General features: G+C 43.2%; 1 protein-coding gene across 1 annotated transcript; it reads right to left on the bottom strand.

The window, feature by feature from the left end:
• Positions 1–1,048: 1,048 nt before the first annotated feature.
• LOC132533762 (coiled-coil domain-containing protein 81-like) lies at positions 1,049–4,201 on the bottom strand. Its single transcript, XM_060175795.1, has 4 exons — positions 4,127–4,201; positions 2,845–3,017; positions 1,629–1,707; positions 1,049–1,423 (listed from the first exon to the last, which is right to left on the bottom strand). Exons 1-4 carry the CDS (start codon positions 4,199–4,201, stop codon positions 1,199–1,201), a joined length of 552 nt encoding a protein of 183 aa, XP_060031778.1. The 3' UTR covers positions 1,049–1,198.
• Positions 4,202–22,232: the final 18,031 nt, after the last annotated feature.

The raw sequence follows: 22,232 nt of genomic DNA, 5'->3' as shown, positions 1-22,232 counted from the left end.
TAAATGCCTGGAGGGAAGGCAAGAGTCTGACTCCATACACTGCCACCATCTCCCGCCTAGTCCTCTCTCCTTTGGATTCAGTGGGAAATCTGGTTTTGCTCTCACTCTTTGGAATAAGAGGTAAAGTTGGAGGCCAGGTAGTGGTGCACCTACCTGAAGGCACACATTGCAGTGTGCAAGGACCTGGGTTCAAGCCTCAGGTCCCCAACTTCAATTAGGAAGTGCAACAGGTTTCTCTCTGTTTTTCTCCCAGTCTCTACCCAAAATAAATAAAACTTTTTCAAAAAAAAAAAAAAAAGAAAGAAAAAGAGTCAGTAACATGAGCAGATACAGGGAACCCTAGCTGAAGGGTCCAAGACTGCTTGCTTTAAGCCAAAACCCTCTTTATGTCAATGAAAACCCTCTTTCTGTCAAAAGATGTTTGTTTCCTTTAATTAATCTAAAAACTCATCTCCTGGACCTACCCTATGATCCTGCAATTCCTCTCCTGGTTGGAACCCAACACACACATCCAAAAGGATCTGTGTACACATATGTTCGTAAGCAGCACAATTTGTAATAGCCAGAACCTGGAAGCAACCCAGGTGTCCAACAGATGAGTGGCTGAGCAAGTTGTGGTCTATATACACAATGGAATACTATTCAGTGATAATAAAAAAAAATGGTGACTTCACCATTTTCAGCCCATCTTGGATGGAGTGTGAAGAAATCAGGTTAAATGAAATAAGTCAGAAAAAGGATGAATATGGGAAGATCTCACTCCCAGGCAGAAGTTGAAAAACAGTATCAGAAGAGAAAGCACAAGTAGAACCAGAACGGCAGTTGCTGTATTGCACCAAAGTAAAAGACTCTGGGGTGCAGTGGGGGGGGGGCAGTGTCCATGTCCAAAAATGATGACAGAGCATCTAGTGCGGTTTGCATTGTTATGTGGAAAACTGAGAAATGCTATGCATGTGCAAACTATTGTATTTATACTCATATTGTATTTATACTCATCCCATAAGGAGGTTTGTGACATGCAACAGCCTCAGAAGTTGACTAGGGAGTAGAGATGAGAAGCAGGCTGGGGCGAGCTAGGGTCAGTCATGACTCTCCACGTGTCCACACATGTTTCTACTAAGGTTGTTGTCAAGGGGTGGGGGAGGAGAGGGAGAGAAAGGAGGAGAGGGTTATGGTGAGGAAGGAAGGGCCAGGCCCCTTACTTTTCTTGGTTTTTCTGAAGCATTTTTTTTTCTTGCTGCAGATTTTTTATTTGGTTGAGGACACGCTGTCTTCTGTGGCCTAGAGCGGCTTCCACCTGCTGCTTCATATATTCAATATTTCTCTGCCGCTTCTCGGCCTCCAGGGTCTTTTCATTCTGCCCAAAGTTGGTGAAGGTGCCCATGGGCTCGTAGATGGGCAGTCTGGAAGGCCTGTGTTTCAGCTGGAACAGAGAGAGCCAGTGTGAAGTCTGCAGCATTGGGGTACACTGACAGACCCACTGTTTATAGGAAGGAGCCAGGGCACCCAAACTCTCATGAGGAAACCTGGTAGGTGGGTGGGGGCCCAGTATTCTACCCTCCACACACCTACGTTCAGAGTGCTAGGAAGCAGTGTACAGTTCTCAAAATAGCAACCCGTCCACTTACCTGGTATTCCAGTGCTTTCTTATACATTTCTCTCTCCTCAAATTGATGTTTCTTCAGTTCAGCTTTTTGTTCATCAATCCTGATAATTGGAAGAGGAGGAGGTGAGGCCACAGTTTATTCTAATGGAGACCAACATCATCAAAACACACCTAGCAAGTAATAGTGGGAATAAGTTCCAAGAAAATAAAAGCTGGTACTTCCTTCTGGAAGCTTCCATTACACCTTATTGAGACGGGCCTTGGAGCCTGGTTTTGTCTCATCTAGGAGAGCACACATGCTGCCATGTGCAAAGACCTGGGCCCAAGGTCCTCACCTGCAAGGGAGACGTATCACAAGCAGTGGAACAGTGCTGCAGGGATCTCTCCTTTTCTCTCTCTCTCTCTCTATTTCTGTCTCTCTTTCTCTCTCACTGTCTTCTCTCTAGCTATCACAGTCTATCAAAGAAAGGACTGTCAGGTCTATGGCCATACCACCCTGAACACACCCGATGTCATCTGATCTCAGAATCTAAGCAGGGTTGGACCTGGTTAGTACTTAGATGGGAGAAAGGACTGTCAGAAATAGTGAAGCATCAGGGCAACAGGCCCCAAATAACCATAGTGGCAAATAAGAAAGGAATGGAGGGAGGGAGGAAAGGAGGGAGCAAGGGAGAGAGAGAGAGAGACACTAGCTTTATGGAGGCAGGAATTACCTCCATTTGGGGGAGTCTTCCCCACAGCAGTTTCCCTCACTGCTCTCCTGACCTCCTCCCTGACTCAAATGCTCAGCCTCAGGCCAAGTGCAACCAAACACTCTCTTTCCTCAGGACTGGGAATTGAGAGAAATGTTCATCCCAGGCTGAGCTACAGGAGAATGGCAGGTATGAGTATGTGGAAGACTTTCCATGATGGCCTGGCCCCTGCTTCTAGTCTGGGCCCCCACACTCCTTACCCTGGGCGCTGGGCTCCCAACAGACTGATGATAAACCTACACTTGGAAGGGTCCCTCCATCAGACTGGCCCCTTCTTCCTCTACTAACACCACTGACCACAAAGCCAAAGGCCATGGTCCCAACTGACAATTGTACCTGGCCTCCAAGGCTGTCCTGACACTAAGCATGGTGGCAATGATGGGCTGCATGGGGATCCTGGTTGGCTGGTTAAGATGTGCTGCAGCACTAGTTGTGCTGCCCTACCCTTCCCTACTGGAGTCCCCCTGCAAGTCCACCAAAACTCACTCTTGTTTGAGTTGCAGCCATTCTAGTTGCTCCAAGACTTTCTGATTTTCTTTCTTTTTCTTGGCCAGTTTACTATTGGCATCTATTTGTTTGAGAAGGTTCTTAGTATACTCATTTTTCTTTTCAGTGACAATAGCAGCACTTGCTGGTCGGTTTGCAAAGTAATATGGATTCTAGGATGAAAGAGGAGCAGTTCATTTCTTTGAGACGAGCAAGAAAGCAACTGATGGGCTAGCAAAATAGCTGGCTTATACAGTGACTGCTTTGTCGTTGGTGAGACCTGGGTTTCAGCCCTGCGCTACCACACTGAAGGAGCCTCAGTGCTGTGGTTGCTTTCTCCATCTATCTAAAAGAAAGAAAAGTCATTTTTCAAAGTGCTGATAAAGCAGCTACATGTTGAACTCACCTGCTCCAAGGTGACTCTGAGCAGAACTGACCAGAGGTCACAGGTCTGTTGTATGCTTTACATTGGTTTGTTCTAGCTCTCCCCCACCAAGAGAATTGCATCAGTCCAGTTAGTTTCGAGGGCCTGCTTGGCCCCGCCCCTAGGAACCCCAACAGAGTTCCAGAGTGGCAGAGTTAGAGAGAGTTCTTGGCGCCGCCATGGGAAAGAGGCAGCAGAGTTCTGTTTGGTGATTAGTTTGTCTTAGTTTATAAATCGTTGATCCTAAATAAAGAAATACAGCTTCTCTGCCCAGCCGTATGTCTCTGGTCGTCTCTGTTACCCGCTCGTGAAGCTAGCCCGGCCAGCTAGAGACTCCGAATTTTAACAACACAGGTCTTTTTTTCTTCTCCATGGTGTGTCTGTGTGTGTGTGTATGTATGTGTGTGTGTGTGTGTGTGTGTGTGTGTGTGTGTGTGTGTGTGTGTCCCAAAGCCCTGCATGGTGAACAAAGGCAATGCAATGGACTATCTATCAAGTCCAAGAGTTGTCAGGTTAACTAGAAAATGGTTTGAAAAGAGGATGATTTAGGCAGATAAAAATAGAAGCCAAAGATACTAAAAACATGAAAATGGTGGTGAAGCATGTTCACTACCATCTGAAATGAAGTTTTTTGAAACTTCTGCACCTACAGCTCACCTGAGGGTTTTACTGAGGTGGAGACCTTAGTTCTGAGGGTGTGGGGAGGGGCCCAAGATTCTATGGAATGAGCTCCCACCCAGAAAGGAAGTATCACTCTTGTAAAGCCCACAGGAATCCCTTCAATGTGCCCTCCAGAGGGTGGGTTCAAACATTCCCAGACAGGGTTATATGCAAGAGAGAGGCAGAAACAACTCTTACAGAAAAGTGGCATTTCGGATTCCTCTGTGATTTTATAGCATCTGCGACACCAAGGTTATAAGCAGCATTCCTCATGCGTTCTTCTTTTTCTGATTTTAGTCTCAACTTCGCAAGGAAAAAGAAAATAAACACACACTGGAAATGTCATTCTGTTTGTGAAGGCTACTAACTTTCTCTCTACAAAGACTGTGTTTCAAATGAGTCCAAACTGATTGGGCTTTTCTATGTTTGTTTTGCTCCCTGAGAAAATGTCTCCCAGTCAAGAACTTTCTTTTTCAAACCCAAGGCCTGGCGGCTCTAGCAAGTCAAGCAGAATGGCACCTGAAAATGGATGGCTGTCTATGTTCTTCCCTGCACTCATGCAACAGAGTAGAGTAAACCCTCCATTCATCCTCCAAACCCCTCCCCAATGCATTTATATAAGCTGTGAGGAGATCAGAAAGTAGCTTCAGCCCCAAAATGTAGTGCACCAAACAAAACTTTAGTCTGCTCCTGAAAACCTGGCCATGACCCAAACTTCATTCTCAAATGAAATGCCTGATTTGGCACACTGCCAGGCAGACATGCACAGGACATCTGCAGTGGCCTTGTCTTGTTTGCTGCCCCCACTGCAACACCTCTCAATCCAAGCATTCTGCTACCTGGTCTTTGAATTCAGTGTCCTTGTCTTTCATTATCTGATATTGATGTAGAATTTGGTCGTCCTGTTCTTCTTCTTTTTTCAACTTGACATTAGAATACAGTGCACTGTTGGCCTTCCTGCGTTGCATACACACGTAACAAAGTTCCTACAATGACACCAAGGGTCTATTCCTACCTTTTGCTTTCTTATCTTCACACTTCTTCCTGTGCTCCCCAAGACTGGATTTCTCCAGGAGTGTGTTTGATAAAAAGACATATGAACAGCGATGTGCACAATGGGTTTGATAGGCTGAGTCCTCAGGTTGCAGGAGTGGCCACAATTCCACTTGATTTGCAAGGTCTATGTTCACTCAGAACCCTTGTTCTCCCAGCCCTGTTTGTGTTCAGTGGCCCCCACCCCCATCATTTATCATTTGTTTGTCTGAGGAGACTGGTACCTGTCCTGCTTTCTCATGATCCCTACAAGTTGTAGTCTCAGAGGTCTTAGGTTCTGTTTTGGTGTTCTTTGATGGACTGGGTGGATGTGGCACACTATAAGAAAAGAACAATAGGGAGTCAGGCTGTAGCACAGTGGGTTAAGTGCACAGGACACAAAGCACAAGGACTGGCATAAGGATCAAACCTGGCTCCCCACTTGTAGGGGAGTTGCTTCACAAGTAGAGAAGCAGAAATGCAGGTGTCTATCTTTCTCTCCCCTCTCTCTGTCTTCCCCTTCTCTCTCCATTTCTCTATGTCCTATCCAACAATAATGATAACAATAACTACAACAATAAAACAACAAGGGCAGCAAAAGGGAATAAATAAATATTAAAAAACAACACAATTTCACATCCAGAGTGAAATTAGAGGCAAATATAGCCAAAGGAAGATAGCTCAGTGGTTCTCTTCAGAGCTCTGCATTGTACAGGTGAGCGACCTATGTGTTTGATAAGCTTGGATTTCAATAATAGCATGCTTGTTTACATTTGACTTTTAAGCATTACTGACTGCACTTTCTCAGGCATGGGAGGTGCAGTGAACACACACACACACACAAACACACACACACACACACACACACACACACACACACACACCCTCTTCCTGTGGAATCAACATTCTAAAGCAAAGTTACTAAACAAGGTAAGCGAGGTCTCCAGTGTATTTGGCACTGCTAATGACCATGCACACCTAGCTTCCCCCTGATAGACTGTGAGCCCTGAACATCTCTGCAGTCCTCACCATGGAGCACAAATGCAGGGACACCATGTGAAGGCATGCATGGAAACATCTAATATCCCTGAATCAAGATAAGACTCAGACTACAGTTAGTAAAGTGTGATCCCCACCTAACCCCCCACAAAAGACCATCATGTTACCTTTTGGTTCTTGTTTTTGTAAAGACAGTCTTATTAGGTTCCACTGTGGTAGGCAATATTACGGGTGCAATATTTCCAGATGCTGGAGTGGGTTTTTGACCTGGAGGTCTAGGTAGAAAGTTGACTGTAGAATAAGAGAAAGAGTTAAGTTTCCTTTCAGTCTTTTCCTTTGAGGCTTTAATGGTCATATAGATACAATGAAGAGAGAAAAATACAATAGGAACAGATAACACATTCTTACTCTACACCAACTGTGCTAAGTGCTTAATCTAATGCATAATGGGCCAGGGAGATAGCATAGTGGTTATGCAAAAGACTTTTTTGTGTCTGATGCTCTTAAATCACAGGTTCAATCCTTGGCAGAGAGACACAGAGACAGATACAGAGAGAGAGAGAGATAGACAGAGAGAAGGGAAGAAAGTGAAAGGGAAAGATTGCATAAATAACAACTTAAGATAACAAGTAAAATCTCTTTATGAAAGGAACAGTCCTCAAAACATTGTCTGGCAACTTCTAGCTATCTCCAGTAACTTAGAAAAAAATTAAGAAAACCTTTGTGTTTCTACATATGTTTCAACCAAAGTCACATCAGCTACAGACATGAGAATCCTACTATTTTCTATTAAGCCATATAAGACAGTTGTAAACTCCTACTCAGAATATATATATATATATATGGAACATGTTACATGCAGCTCACTTGATGCTTTTCTGTTACCTACCTAGGCCACTTCCCTCCCCCGGTAGCCATCTGAACTTTGACTCTTTTAAGTAGTAGAGAGCCAGCAAAGAGTCTTAGTTGAGAATCTCAGGGATTAGAGTTAAGGTGAGATAGAAAATTCTAGAAGAGCTATTTCTTAGAGAGCATATTTCTTGGGAGTCAGGCGATAGCGCAGCTGGAAAAATGCCAGTGGCACAAAACACAAGGACCAGTGTAAGTATCCCAGTTCTAGCCCCTGGCTCCCCACCTGCAGAGGAGTCGCTTCACAAGCAGTGAAGCAGGTGTGCTGGTGTCTGTCTTTCTCTCCCCCCTCTTGCCTTCCCCTCCTCTCTCCATTTCTCTGTCCTATCCAACAACAACATCATCAATGACAATAACAACTGCAACAACAATAAAAAACAGGCAACAAAAGGGAAAATAAATAATTATAAAATTAAAAAAAAGAAAATTCTAGAAGACCAGTTTCTTAGAAGAACACATTTCTTATAACTCTAATGGTACTGATTTTCGGCACAGGAGTTGCTCAGCAACAATGCCCTGCTGCTTAGCAGAAAAGAGAAAACAGCTAAAATCGTTGGCCTACCTTGCACATCATCTTTGTCTGACTTCATTCTTAACACAGATTTCCTCAGTTTAGGTTGTTCAATTTTTTCCAGTGTTTCATTATTTCCTTTTAATTCAAATTCAATTCTAGGAATGGACCAAAAGGTTTGCCTGCTCACTGGATCTGAATAAGAAACTAGGAGAATTCTCAGTTCTGAGCAGCACCCCACCCAGCCTGATAATACTGAAATAAACCTACTTCTCTCCATGAGTGAGTGCCTGGACTTTGTTATGCAGAAATCACAGACTGAAGACTCTTTTCTTTTTTAGCCTGAGTCTGACTGTGACCTGCCTCTTCTAAACTGAGGTCTCAAAAGGTACTCATACTCTGGGGGGGAGGGGATGCCTTTGGGTTTTGGTTTCAGTTTGAATGTGACTTTTCTAGTTCTGTCACCAGATTCAATACAGGGCTGTCAGAGTGGTATGTGGTTGGCAGAGTGCTTGGGAGGCCAGGGTTGATAGGTCCATGGAACCTGTGGGGTAAGGCACTCACCTGGGGAATGAAAGAACACAGTTTGGACTTATCTTCGAATTTTTGATGTTTGCTAAAGTTGAATTTACACTTTGAGGTGTCTGGAGAAAAAGGAGAGAGGAGATTTATAGCTGGTCTATAGTCCAGGACCCAGACACCTCACAGGCTCCCTGGAAGCAATGCTACTGGAAGGCTGGCTTGTTGGATGCTCAGTGACTAAAGCCTCAAGCTTACCCCCCCCCCCGCCCCCCATTTAATAACGATCTTCTGACTCTTCTCCCAGATCCAGCTTTCTAGTCCCTTTTCCAACTATGACACCATTTCCCCAGACAGTAACCTGTGTCCACCTGCATATCAGCTGTTAGGCTCAGGCAAAAATGGAGCCCTTAGAATAAACCTAAAATAGACAAACCTGTTTTTTCCAAAACAGAGACCCCAAATCTTCATCTGCAATATTGTTGCCTTTAGGTTCATGATTAGTCAACAATATGTTCAGCTTTCTATATTAACTCTTTTTCAGCCACCAGGTTCCAGATGATACCATGATGCCAACCTGACTTCCCTGGGCAGATGACTCCACCTGGAGACACACCTATCTCAGATCTCTGCCCCACTAGGGAAAGAGAGAGACAGGCTGGGAATATGGATTGACCAGCCAATGCCAGTGTTCAACAGGGAAACAATTACAGAAGCCAGACCTTCCACCTTCTGCACCCCATAATGATCATGAGTCCATACTCTCAGAGGGATAAAGAATAGGGAAGTTCCTTCCCTATTTCCTATTATACTTACTCCCAAGATATCCTTATCAAAGCAAAGACAGCAAAAGCTCAATAAGGGCAAGAGACTGGCATACTTTAACAATGACTCTTTAGTCACTATCAGGCCACCCCATCAAGCTGGGGCCCTAGTCTGGGAGTTCTGAGACTCCCAAACAGACATGATGGGCCTTGACCTCAAATAAATCCCTTTCTCCATTGTTACCAGTCATCTGTATCAGGAACAACAAAACAGATCCCTTTGTGGACCCCCACAGGTCCTTGCACTCAAATCAACAACAGTAGAGAATGTTCCATCCTCTGAAATGAGGCTGGACCACATACTCTATGCTACACCTGAGGAAGATGGGTCCTAATTTTGGGGCAATTGGAATGTTCTTACTGATGATCCAGAATGTGAGGTTTGATCTAAAGGGATACAGAGGTCAATCAAATAGGCTCCTAAGCTGAAGTAGGGCAACAGATCAGATCCAATAGATGGGGTTTACAGTCAACAATATTTATATACCTTTAGCATATTTGGAAGCTACTCTCTTCCCTGATCCAGCTTTCTGGTCCTTTTTCCAGCCATGACATCATCTCCCCAGACAATAACTAGGATCCATCTGCATATAACATTTCAGGCTCAGGGAGAAAAAAAACTAGTATATCCTCAGGCCCTTTGGACTTTCCTGCATGCTTCTCTCAATTCATGTCAAATAATATTGCATCCGCCGATCACAACCTAATCAACGCAACGAGTACCACCCCAGCATGCTTCACTTCAGACTGTGTCCAGAGACTTCAGGTGTGGAACGACAACCCTTCAGCTTCATCACTCAGGAGAGACCTTTCCTTTCATAGTATTCTCTAATTCCATTCCAGGTGGTCCACTCCCCAATAAAGTCCCCAAACCCAGATATAGACCAGGTCCCCTGAGATAGAGCATATGTTCACATGTGTCCATAAACCAAGGAAAAATATATACCTGAAAGCAGAAGTACACAAGTACACTGGTCTGCAGTGAGTACCCCCCCTAACACTTCCTCTCCACTATTCCAACCTTAAGGTCCATGATTGTTCAACAATTTGTTTGGCTTTGTATGTTAACTCTCTTATCAGCCACCAGGTTCCGGATGCCAGCATGATGCCGACCAGACTTCCCTGGACTGATGACACCACCTATGTGTCCTGGAGCTCCACTTCCCCAGAGATCCACCCTACTAGGGAAAGAGAGAGGCAGACTGGGAGTATGGATCAATGAGTAAAAGCCCATGCTCAGTGGGGAAGCAATTACAGAAGCCAGACCTTCCACCTTCTGCAACCCAAAATGACCTTGGGTCCATACTCCCAGAGGGATAGAGAATAGGAAAGCTATCAGGAGAGGAGATGGGATATGGAGATCGGGTGGTGGGAATTGTGTGGAGTTGTACCCCTAGTATCCTACAGTTCTGTTATTGTCTCCTTTTGTAAATAAAAAAAATAAAGCTTAAAAAACAAATATAACTAAAATACGCCTATTAGCAGAGAATGGAGACCACCCCCAACTCTTCATTTGTGCCATTCTAGCCTTTAGGTTCATAATCAGTCAAAAACATGTTTGGCTTTACATTTTAACTCTCTTTTCAGCCAACAGGATGTAGCTGCAAGCACGATGCCAACCAGACTTCCCTGGACAGATAACCCCACCAATGTGTCCTGGAGCTCTGATCCCTCAGAACCCTACAGCCAAAATCATACTCAATGGTGAAAAACTGTAAGCATTTCCACACATATCAGGTACTAGACAGGGCTGCCTACTATCACCATTACTACCCAACATAGTTTTGGAAGTTCTTGCCCAAGCTTTCACGCAGGAGCAAGGAATTAAAGGCATACATATTGTAAGAGAAGTCAAATTCTCCCTATTTGCAGATGATATGATAGTATACATAGATAAACCTAGGAAATCCAGCCAGAAGCTTTAGGAAATCATTAAGCAATACAGTAAGGTGTCAGGCTGCAAAATTAATATTCAAATTCAGTGGCATTCCTCTGTGCAAACACTATGTTAGAAGAAGAAAAATCGAGAAATCAATTCCTTTTCCTACAGCAACAACAAGAACAAAAAAATAAAATATCTAGGAATAAACCTAACCAAAGAAGTGAAATGCTTGTATACTAAAATTGTGAGTCACTAATCAAGGAAATTGAAAAAGACACAAAGAAGTGGAAAGATAATTCCATGTTCAAGGGTTGGAAGAATTATCATCATTAAAATGAATATACTGCCCAAGGCCATATACAAATTTAATGCTATCCCCATCAAGAATCCATACACATCTTGTAGGAGTATAAAACGAATTCTACAAATGTTTATCTGGAACCAAAAAGACCTATAATTGTCAAAAATAATCTTGAGAAGATAGAACAGAACTGGAGGATCACACTCCCTGACCTCAAATTGTTTTATGGGGTCCTTGTAATCAAACCTTCTAGGTAATGGAACATGAATAGACACACTGCCCAGTGGAATAGAACCAAGAACCCAGAAGTAAGCCCCCACACACTGGACATCTAGTCTTTGACAAAGGTGCCCAGACTATTAAAAGGGGGAAAGCAGAGTCTCTTCAACAAATGGTGTTGGGAAAATGGGTTGAAACATGCAGAGGAATGAATGTGAACCACCAAACACAAAAGTAAATTCTAAATGGATCAGGGGCTTGGATGTTAGACCAGAAACTATCAGATACTTAGAGGAAAATATTGGCAGAACTCTTTTCCACATAAATATTAAAGACATCTTCAATGAAATGAATCCAGTTACAAAGTAGACTAAGGCAAATATATACCTATCGGACTTCATCAAATTAAAAAGATTCTGCAGAGCAAAAAAAGCAATACCCAAACCAAGAGACCCCTCACAGAATGGGAGAAGATTGTCACATGCCCTGCATCAAACAAGAGGCTAATAACCAAAATATATAAAGAGCTTACCAGCCTCAACCACAAGAAAACAAATGAAGCCATCCAAAAATGTGGAGAAGACATAGACAGAATATTCACCACAGAAGAGATCCAAAAGGATGAGAAACACATGAAAAAATGCTCCAAGTCTTTGACTGGCAGAGAAATGCAAATAAAGACAACCAATAGATCCCACTTCACTCCTATGAAAATGTCATACTTCAAAAAAGGTAGCGCAACAAATACTACAGAGGTTGTAGGGTCAAAGGAACCCTCCTGCACTGCAGGTGGGAATGTAAATTAGTCCAACCTCTGTGGAGAACAGTCTGGAGTACTCTCAGAAGGCTAGAAATGAACCTACCCTATGATCCTGCAATTCCTCTCCTGGGGATATATCCTAAGGAACCCAACATGCACATCCAAAAAGATTTGTGTATACCTATGTTCTTGGCAGCACAATTTGTAATAGCCAAAAACTGGAAGCAACCCAGGTGTCCAACATCAGTTGAGTGGCTGAGCAAGTTGTGGTCTATATACACAATGGAATACCACTCAGCTATTAAAAATGGTGATTTCACCATTGTAAACCCATATTGGATGGGGCTTGAAGAAATCATGTTAACTGAAAGAAGTCAGAAACAGAAGGATGAATATGGATGATCCCACTCTCAGGAAGACGCTTAAAAACAAGATCAGAAAACACAAGTAGAAACCGAACTGGAGTTGGTGTACTGCCACAACGTAAAACATTCCCTGGTGCAGTGGTGGTTGAGTACAGGTTCCAAAAGGATGACATAGAACCTAGTGGGGATTGTATTGTTATGTGGAAGACTGAGAAATGTTATGCATGTACAAATTATTGTATTTATTGTTGAATATAAAACATTAATTCCTCAATAAAAATAATAAAAAAGAAATTATGTGGGTGAGATACTTTTATCTATTTTTATATTTATTTATTCTCTTTTTATTGCCCTTGTTGTTTTATTGTTGTAGTTATTGTCCTTATTGAAGTCTTTGTTGTTGGGTAGGACAGAGAGAAATGGAGAGAAGAGGGGAAGACAGAGACGGGGAGAGAATGATAGACACCTGCAGACTCAAACCACGATCCTCATGCCAGTCTTTGCACTTTGGGCCTACTGTGCTCAACCCGCTGCACTACTTCCCAACTCTCAGTAAGATACTTTTAAACCATATTTTCCCCTGTCCCTGGCTCAGTGCTTCAGATGTTTTATCCTTCTGGCCATTTTATCTGAGTAAGACACTTAGAATCAAGCCTTTCTTTGCCCAAGGGGCACTTGTCATCTAAGACAGGCCAACACTGAAGGGTGACACCTCTATAGACAATTCAGAACTGTAAGAAAGAGAAATAATTAGAAGGTCAACATTACCTTTGCAATACCTTTTTCCAGATTGCCACTTGTATCCACTGCAGACAAGAAGTCCTGAAAAAATTTCATTTTTACTTTGTCATTTTCAATTGTAAGGATACCGATTCCTTGGAAAGTAAATTCAACTTTCTTTCGTGTGCAGATTGATCGTGATAAGAGCTGCAGAGTTTCTTTAATGCATCCTTCGACTGTGTCCCTGCTATAATGCCCCGCTATGGCAACCATGATAAAATTCAGTGGTACAACGGGAATATCCCCTGGAAGAGAAAAGGACAGTTGTGTGGGGGAAAGACAGTGAGCAGATGGCAGATACTCAGAAATAACTGTCTCTCTTTTAATGGGAGAGGTTTAGCCAGTAGAGCTACTTACCAGGTGTGTGGATCTTAGTTTGTCGTAGTCCATGCAGCTGCAATAGCTTCTCTGACATGATAAAGATCGGTATCTGGATAGAGCTAAACCTGTTCCCAGCATCTAGTTTTTGCCTCATAAAAGTAAATGTCCCAAAAGCAGGTATGTAGACCCCCTAGAAACGAAGCAAACAGAAGGTGGGAAGAAAAGAACCACATGCTGACTTCTCTGAAGGGATGATAAAGACGAATCCTGAGAGAATTTTAGACTAAAAGTTTTCAAATGATGTTTGCATAAAATATAACCAATTCAAAGGCTATATTTTTCTTTCTTAAAAAATTTCCTTATTGGGAAATTAATGTTTTAAATTCAATAGTAAATTCAATAGTTTGTACATGAATAAAATTTCCCAGTTTCCATATAATAATACAACCCCCCTTAAGTCCTCTGTCATCTTTCTTTGATCTGTATTCTCCCCACCCACCCACCCTAGAGTTTTTTACTTTGGTGCAATACACCCATTCCAGTTCAGGTTCTACATGTGTTTTCCTTTCTGATCTTAATTTTCAACTTCTGCCTGAGAGTGAGAGCAACCCATATTAATCCTTCTGTTTCTGACTTATTTCACTTAAAATGAATTTTTCAAGGTCCATCCAAGATTGGCTGTAAACAGTGAAGTCACCACTTTTTTTATTTTTTATTTTACTTATTTATTCCCTTTTGTTGCCCTTGTTGTTTTATTGTTGTAGTTATTATTGTTGTTATCGTTGTTGGATAGGACAGGAGAAATGGAGAGAGGAGGGGAAGACAGAGAGGGGGAGAGAAAGACAGATACCTGCAGACCTGCTTCACTGCCTGTGAAGTGACTCCCCTGCAGGTGGGGAGATGGGGTTCGAACCGGGATCCTTATGCCGGTCCATGTGCTTTGCGCCACCTGCGCTTAACCCGCTGCGCTACAGCCTTACTCCCAAAGTCACCACTTTTATAGTTAAGTAGTACTTTAATATATATATACCACAACTTGCTCAGCCACTCATCTGTTGTTGGACACCTGGGTTGCTTCTAGGTTTTGGCTATTACAACTTGTGCTGCCAAGAACATATGTGTATACAGATCTTTTTGGATGGGTGTGTTGTGTTCCTTAGGATATGTCTCCAGGAGAGGAATTACAGGATCATAGATTAGGTCCATTTCTAGCTCGAAAGCTATAATATTAAGAGAAACTATAGGGATGCTATAGTTGCATATATATATATATATATATAGAGAGAGAGAGAGAGAGAGAGAGACAGACAGACAGACAGAGACAGAGACAGAGAGAGACAGAGAGATGAGAGAGCATGATACCAGAGCACCACTCCAACACAGCCAGTGCCAGGCTTCACACTCAAGACCTCAGGCATGTGTGCAGGGTCAGTGCTCTACTGTCAAGTCACCTTCCGAAGTCCTACCTTTTGCAGCCTCAGCTGTCGTAGAATAAAGTCAGAAACGTGGCTCCATATCATAGAGACTTCTGAAATTCAAAGAAAACAAAAACACAATTTGATTTATGTAAATACCCTGTCACTATCCAAATGCAAATGCAAAAGACTCCTTCAAATAGCAAGTCATTCATAGCTAGAAACAGACAGAAATAAGGTCCTTCCTGAAAGTCAGTTTCCCTGATTGTTTAACTTTACCCCTGCTAAGCTCTGTAAATATGTAAGAAATAGTACATCATGATATGTACTTGAAGGAAATCTTTATGGAATAAAGCAAACTGCTCAATTCACTGGAATATTCCCCCACCCCCAAACCACTACCCGAGACAGAGATACCACAGTCTTTCACTTCCAGTATGAGGAAGTTATACACAGTTTTTTTCTGATGTCCTAGGACTGAAGTACAGGTTGTTGAAGGAGAACTAGTAATTGCTCTTATGGACATTGGAGACAAACTGGGTGGTGGAAACCTACCCCAAAACATATGTTATGGTAAGCCAAGTACTAAAAGTAAGTCAGTCAAAGACTAAGATTTTGCCCTATTCTCTAAACCATGGTCTAAATCATGGCTAATTAATGTATTAAAACTGATCAGGGAATGTGAGGGCGATCTGGTTGTGACATCTGTCACCCCATTGAATGCCAGGTTGATTTGGCTCATCTGCCTGGTTAGGTGGGTGTCCCCTTGCTCCATCATCACTCCATGTGTGACCCTCCCAAAGCCGTGTGCTCTGTCGAGGAGGATGGCCTTCCCTAAGTAGAGGTGACCGGTCTTTGGGTGAAGGTATATGAGTAGCTGTGCTCCCCTGATTGAACCTCCAGACAAGCTCTGAATCTGTTCAGGTATTTCCTCTATCCTATCATATTTTCATTACCAAAAGAATTCTCCTCCTGGAAGCTAAGCACAAAAGAAGATTCTCCAACCTAGTCCAACTTGTACCCCCCAAGTTAAAATTTCATCACAATCAAATATACACAGGAATAAAATAGAATCTCACTATCTGGATATAGGGGAGCCCTTTCCAAGTTAGTGCGTCAAACCTACTGTCTTTTATGTAGATTTGAGGCAGGCAGCTCAGATTTCAGGAAACACATCTATTCAAAAAGGAAATGACCTAGTTGGGACCCAGAGAAACAATATTTCTTGCAACCAAATGCTAGTAGAAAGGCTTGTGAGAGCTAAATTGGAAAGGTAAGAGTCGTGTTTCTTCATCTGGATACTATACAAATCCACTGTGTGGTTTTGCTTTTAAGAATCTAATAGATGTCCTAATAAGAGCAGCATTAAATTCCTTTGACCTGATATTTCCTACTTCTCATTGAAGACAGAGAACACATGCACAGTATTCACTCCAAGAAGTTTTTCTTTTTTTTCCTCCAGGGCTATTGGAGCTTAGTGCCTGCACTATGAACCCATTGCTCCTGGACACCTTTTTTTCTTTCCTTTTTTTCTTTTTTTGGATAGGACAGAGAGAAATTGAGAGGAGAAAATAGTGCAGAGAAGAGAAAGACACCTGCAGACCTGCTTTACCACTTGTGAATTGACCCCCCTGCTCGTGGAGAACCAAGGGGTTGAAACAGGATCTTTGTGCAGCTCCTTGCAGTTTGCACTATGTGCACATAAGCCCGTGGGATACCACCTGGTGCCCTCTAGAACAGTTTCAGTCCTCTGCAGTTCAGTTGGAATAGACTTGGAAACCTTACAGACTTGGTATTGAACTAGTTTTTCTGATGCCCCAATATGCCAGTGTGTCAGAGAATTGGAATATGACTTTTATATTTGAAAATACTTGTCTGTCCTTCAACCGTGAGGTTTTTGCAGGAGTCACTGACACTGTTACCTTGCCGACAAGCTCACCTGGCATGCACCCACTGTGCCCTGGCGATGAGGGCTTGTGGCATCAAAGGATGGCTTTGTGGCACCATTCTCTCTTGGGATTCCCTGTGTCTCTATGCCATTTCTTCTCAGTTCCCTCAGCAGGTTCACTAGCTCAATTTAGGCATCAGTGTTGGAGCTTGTTGAGGTCTAGCTCCACATTCTCTTATTTCCCTCCATCCCCTCTGCTTACATCATGCCCAGGGCCTTGCCAACCATCACTATGCCAATCTCTGCCAAAGGCAAATTCAAAAGCCAAGGTTCCCTCCCCCCAACTCTCTACCACCAACACACTCACACAAAATCACATTTTTGATCCTATGCATGTGACTTCCTACCTGAATATCCCACAATCGATATGCTTGGACTGGAGAAATAAATAGCACTATGGTTATACAAAAAGACTCAAGCCTGAAGCTCTGAGGTCCAACAGTCAATTCCCAGCACAGCCATAAGCCAACAAAAATCAGTGCTCTGGGAAAAACCACACCTAACTCACTTAAAGCCAGAATCGGGCTTCCTTTAAATCTTGTCTTTGATGTAGGCTTTTGCTCTCGACGAATAGCATCATCACTTGATTCACTTGCATAGATCCAAACTCAAAAGCTGCTTGGAAAGTTCCTTTCTGCTATATCCTATCATTTACTACATCACTGTAACCAATAGATTTTCACATCTGTCCTTTAAGTCTGTCCACTCTCTACATTTCATTCTACCAATTCAGGCCAAATCGCCATCCTTTCTCTCTTAGATAACTCTGAAAGGAAACAATTGTTCCACGTTAGGTCATCCATTTTTGCCTGAGTGGCCCACATGCTTCTCTAGTGTGTGGCCTTTTCATTTTCCTGATTAAAGTTTAAAACATGGGGGAGGGCTGCGGAGGGGGGAACCCTACGAGGAAAAGAATTAGTAGAGAGAAAGAGACAGAATCAGAGAACCATTTTTGCGCATAGGATGTCATGGAATTATTCTTGAGACTTCAAGCTTGAAAATCCAACAACCTGGGCCAGCAAAATGCTTCCTTGGACACTGAAGTACTTTGCCATGTGTGCTATCCAGGTTCAAGCCCAGCCTCCAACTCCTTAAATGAAACTTTGTTCTTGTGAACTTTTGTACTCTCTATGCAAACAAATAACAAATACATGAAACAGAGTCCAACATCTTATTCACTGTGCCACCACCTGAGCTGTCACTTAGATCACTCATAAAGGCAATCCTGACATCCACTTAATTCTCCACACTGCCACCTGAGCCAGTGTTTCCCAGCACAGATCTTGGGGGTTCACTTCTCTTCTACCCCCTCATTAGGATTATCCTCAATGCCAACCTATGTGATGTGACTGACAGTGCCCCGAATAACATGACTTTTTCCTCTCATTAAGCAAACACTTTGGCTGGGTTAAGTGCACATAGTTTTTTGTGCAAGGACCTGAGTTTGAGTCCTGGCTCTCCACCTGCAGTGGGAATGTTTCACAAGCACTGAAGCAGGACTGCAGGTGTCTATCTTTCTCTCTCCCTACTCTCTAAATTCTGATGTCCTATTAAAAAAGAAAAGGAAAATATTGCTGCCAGGAGTTCTGACTTTGTATTACCAACATTACACCCTAACTATAACCTTGGTGGGAAAAAAAAATCACATACTTCCATGCCCAGTCAGACAGCAGCCATAGTGTTGTCTTTCACCTCCTTCCACAAACTGTCCATCCACCCTCAGTTAAGTGTGTTTGTTCTCCTTGTTCCCTCTACCAAAAAAAAAAAAAAAAAAAATCTTCCTCTCCTGCTCCACTGATCCTGATTCTCACTTCACATCTCCCCCTTCTTTAGTCAGCCTTGAAACATACCCCACCCTCGCCCTCTGTAAATGTCTTTCTTGTAGTTCAGGTCCTGGAATATGATGGCAGAGGGGTTGTATTGTTATGTGGAAAACATGAGAAATGTTATTCATCTACAAACTACTGTATTTACTGTTAAATGAATATATTAATCCCCCAATAAGGAAATTTAAAAAAAGCATTCCTTATAACCATACAAATTACTCCTCACACTCACTATACATGTGCATTTATATCTGTGCTTACTGGGTTTTGTGTATCTCCCAACACTAGGTTATAAATTCAAAATGTTTGACTTTGATCAGTTCCCCAGTACCCAGCACACAGCCATACACTTGGTGGTGCTGGGCAATGTCCACCTTTATGACCTGGGACTTTGCATCCAGGCTGACCTTTGTCACATACTGATTCCCCAACAATGTCCACCTTTATGACCTGGTGACTGGCAGTCAGGGTGGCCTTTGTGACATACTCATCTCCCAGGCAACTGACCTCTAGCCACACCAAGCCACAGAATGGGCTCTCCAAATGGCTTGATGAAAAGAATACTACCAAAATTTAGAAAGAAATCAAGAAAAAAACTGAGAAATTTGCCCAGGCATAGATTTCTTAAGACACATAACATCGGGAGTCGGGCGGTAGTGCAGTGGGTTGAAAGGGTGAAGCAGGTCTGCTGCAGGTATCTATCTTTTTCTTCTCTCCATTTCTCTCTGCCCTATTCAATAACTATGACATTAATAGCAACAACAATAACAATAAAAGAACAGGAGCAACAAAAGGAAATAAGTAAATAAATAATTTTAAAATATTTTTTAAAAAGAAGACCTATAAAATCATTACCTGTGATGTTTAATTTCAGAATTTGTTTCTGGGAGAAAAATCAGCTGATGTTTAGTAAGAAATGTTTTAACTATAATTTAATGGAAATGTGAAAGCTGGGAAAGTAATTAAATGTCCCACAGAGGAAGACGACTGACAGTGAACCAAAACACCATAGCACTCCTGTTCCTGACAGCAGAATAAAGTTCTTATAAAAATATGGAAGTCGAATAGATGTCAGGGAAGGGAAAGAAGAGATGCCTCTTCCTGGTTCATCTCACATCATTTAGTGAGAGTCTGGGCAAGAGCCCAGTGACTTAATGGTAGTGGTGGTGCCATTCTTGAGGCATCTGTTTTGCCAAGAGATCAGCATCCTCTTTCAAACAAGCCTAGAAAGTCTTCTAGGGGATGCTGCTCTGGTCCTCTCCCAAACATTAAGCAGCTCTTTTTATGGTTTCCCCCTCCTTACTTTCCAACAGAGGGGGAGAGAGAAAGTGCAAGAGAAACTGAAGAGATACCTGCAGCACTACTCCACTGCTCCTAAAATCTCCACCCTCTGAAGGTGGGAACTGGGGCCTTGAACTTGGGCCCTCCTCACCCCAGTTTCTTAACACAACACAACCCCAGGAATCAGGGACGCCACCGGCTGTCTAGTCCTGGCCAGGAAGCCAGGAGGTGGCTGTGTTGAGTGGCATTTATTGGACACAGACTTGGTGCCAGTATACAGATCATATAAGAGTTTGGGGCACCCCAGGCTGTCATAGTGTGGATTCCTCCTACCCGCCCCCCAGCCCAGCCAGCCTGCCCACGGAGAGGGACACAGAGGGGTGGGTGGTGTCCTTACCATCCCGGCTCAGCCGAGCTAGGGTGTGCAGCTTGTTCTTATTCATGTGCTGTCTCCAGATCGTCAACTCTTCTGCAGTGGCGCCCATGGCGGCAGAAGGGCCGAGGCCTGTCTTGTCCGCAGGGCGCATGATGCCCACCCTCCCAAAGGAGGTGGGCGGTGGGGCTCGCCCACCAAGGCAGGCACGGGGGTTGTCTGACTTCCGACTGTGCCTCGAAATTACGCTATAACTGAATGAGCGATTTGAATTTTTTTTTTTTTTTTAATATAAGGGCAAAGGCTCTTCCTAGCCTCCCCTCCACACCCCCTGGGCTCAGTACTTTGGGCAAGACTCCCAGAAGGGCAGTGTTACAGAGGAGCTAGGTTCCTGCCCTCCTGCACTCTCAGGATTCAGAGAGAAAATCTGGGCAACCTGGAGAAGGGGCGTGGCCAGGCAAGCAAGCAACAAAGGCTCAGAGGTCATCACCTGGGCGCCTGGCCCCCAGCCCCCACCCCTTTGCTAGAATGTTGCTGCCAGATGTGTTCCACAGGCTGTCACTCTGACTCTCTCTGTTGACGGTTTTTTCCCCCTCTTTCATATTTTCTTTTAATTTTTATTTTTATGTTTTTAAATTTACTTTTTGGGGATTCATGTTTTACATTCCACAGTAAATACAATAGCTTCTACATGCATAACATTTCTCAGTTTTACACATAACAATAAAACCCCCACTAGGTCCTCTGTCATCATTTTCCAGGACTCTACCACACACCCACCCCAGAATCTTTTACTTTGGTGCAATACACCAACTCCAGTTTAGGTTGACTTTTTTTTTTTAATGTTATTTTCTTAAATAAAAAAATGAGTTTACAGCTGGGATGAACTTTTTTCACTATTATCAGTGATATGATAATGGCTGACAAGATGGTAAGATTACAAGGGTATAGTTGCACATTACACCCACGACCAGAGTTATGTGACACCCTTACCCCCACCACAAAATAACCATAGTTCTCACAAAGTTTTTTATTGTTTTTTGTTTGTTTTTCTGTTTCTGGTGTTATTGCTGGGGCTTGGTACCTCCACCAGTCCTAGAGGTTTTTGTGTCCCCCCCCCTTTTTGTTGCCCTTGTTGTTTTATCATCCTTGTGGTTATTATTGTTGTTATTGACATCATTGTTGCTGGATAGGAAAGAGAGAAATGGAGAGAGGAGGGGAAGACAGAGAGGAAGAGAGAAAGGTAGACACCTGCAGACCTGCTTCACCACTTGTCAAGCAACCCCCTGTAGATGAATAGCCTGGGGTTAAAACCAGGATGCTTACACTGGTCCTTGTGCTTCAGTCCATGTGCACTGCCACCTGACCCACCTCACAAAGTCTTAGAGACAATTTGGCTCCTCTTCCCACACACTCCCTTCATCTCTCTCCTCCTTTCTTCATTCTCCTTCATTATTTATCATTTCTCCTCCTCTTTTTCCCTTCCCTTCCGTCCCTCACCCCCCTCCTTTCCTAAGTTTGTGTTTCAACCCTCTATATTCCACACATGAGCAAAACCAAATGGTAGCTGCCTTTCTCTCCCTTATTTCACTCTGTATCATCACCTCCAATAGTCTTTATTTTTAAATTACAAAGCAGTATTTGTCTCATCTCATTTGACACTTCTTTATCCAGTTGCCCCTCCATTCCCTTACCTGTGCCCCATCATCCTGCACTGTTTTTTCCCCCTCTTCAACTGCTAGTTGTGAATTCTCACACGTTAAACACAGTCATGTAAACCTTGCCCAAGGCAAGAACTAGAACTCCATCAGTGATAGAAACAGCTGCTCTAGGGAGCTGGGTGGTAGTGCAGCAGTTTAAATGCACATGGCGCAAAACCCAAGGGCCAGAGTAAGGATCTCGACTCGAGCCCTGGCTCCCCACCTGCGGGAGGTCATTTTGTAAGTGTTGGAAGCAGGTCTCCAGGTGTTTATCTTTCTCTCCCTCTCTCTGTATTCCTCTCCTCCCTCCATTTCTCTATGTCCTATCCAACAACAACA

The sequence above is a fragment of the Erinaceus europaeus genome, chromosome 17 (genome assembly GCF_950295315.1).
Source record: "Erinaceus europaeus chromosome 17, mEriEur2.1, whole genome shotgun sequence".
NCBI lineage: Eukaryota > Metazoa > Chordata > Mammalia > Eulipotyphla > Erinaceidae > Erinaceus > Erinaceus europaeus.
Note: the sequence above shows the minus strand (reverse complement) of the source record. Positions and strands in the feature narration are given on the sequence as shown.

What these genes read in the sequence shown, in the direction of transcription:
- LOC132533762 (XM_060175795.1), bottom strand. Translation starts at nt 4,201, where the DNA reads ATGAGGAATGCTGCTTATAACCTTGGTGTCGCAGATGCTATAAAATCA. An exon ending in ATCCGAAATGCCACTTTTCT is followed by an intron (nt 3,018 to 4,126) that starts GTAAGAGTTGTT and finishes CTTTCATCCTAG; the next exon opens with AATCCATATTACTTTGCAAA. An exon ending in TGGCTGCAACTCAAACAAGA is followed by an intron (nt 1,708 to 2,844) that starts GTGAGTTTTGGT and finishes TCCAATTATCAG; the next exon opens with GATTGATGAACAAAAAGCTG.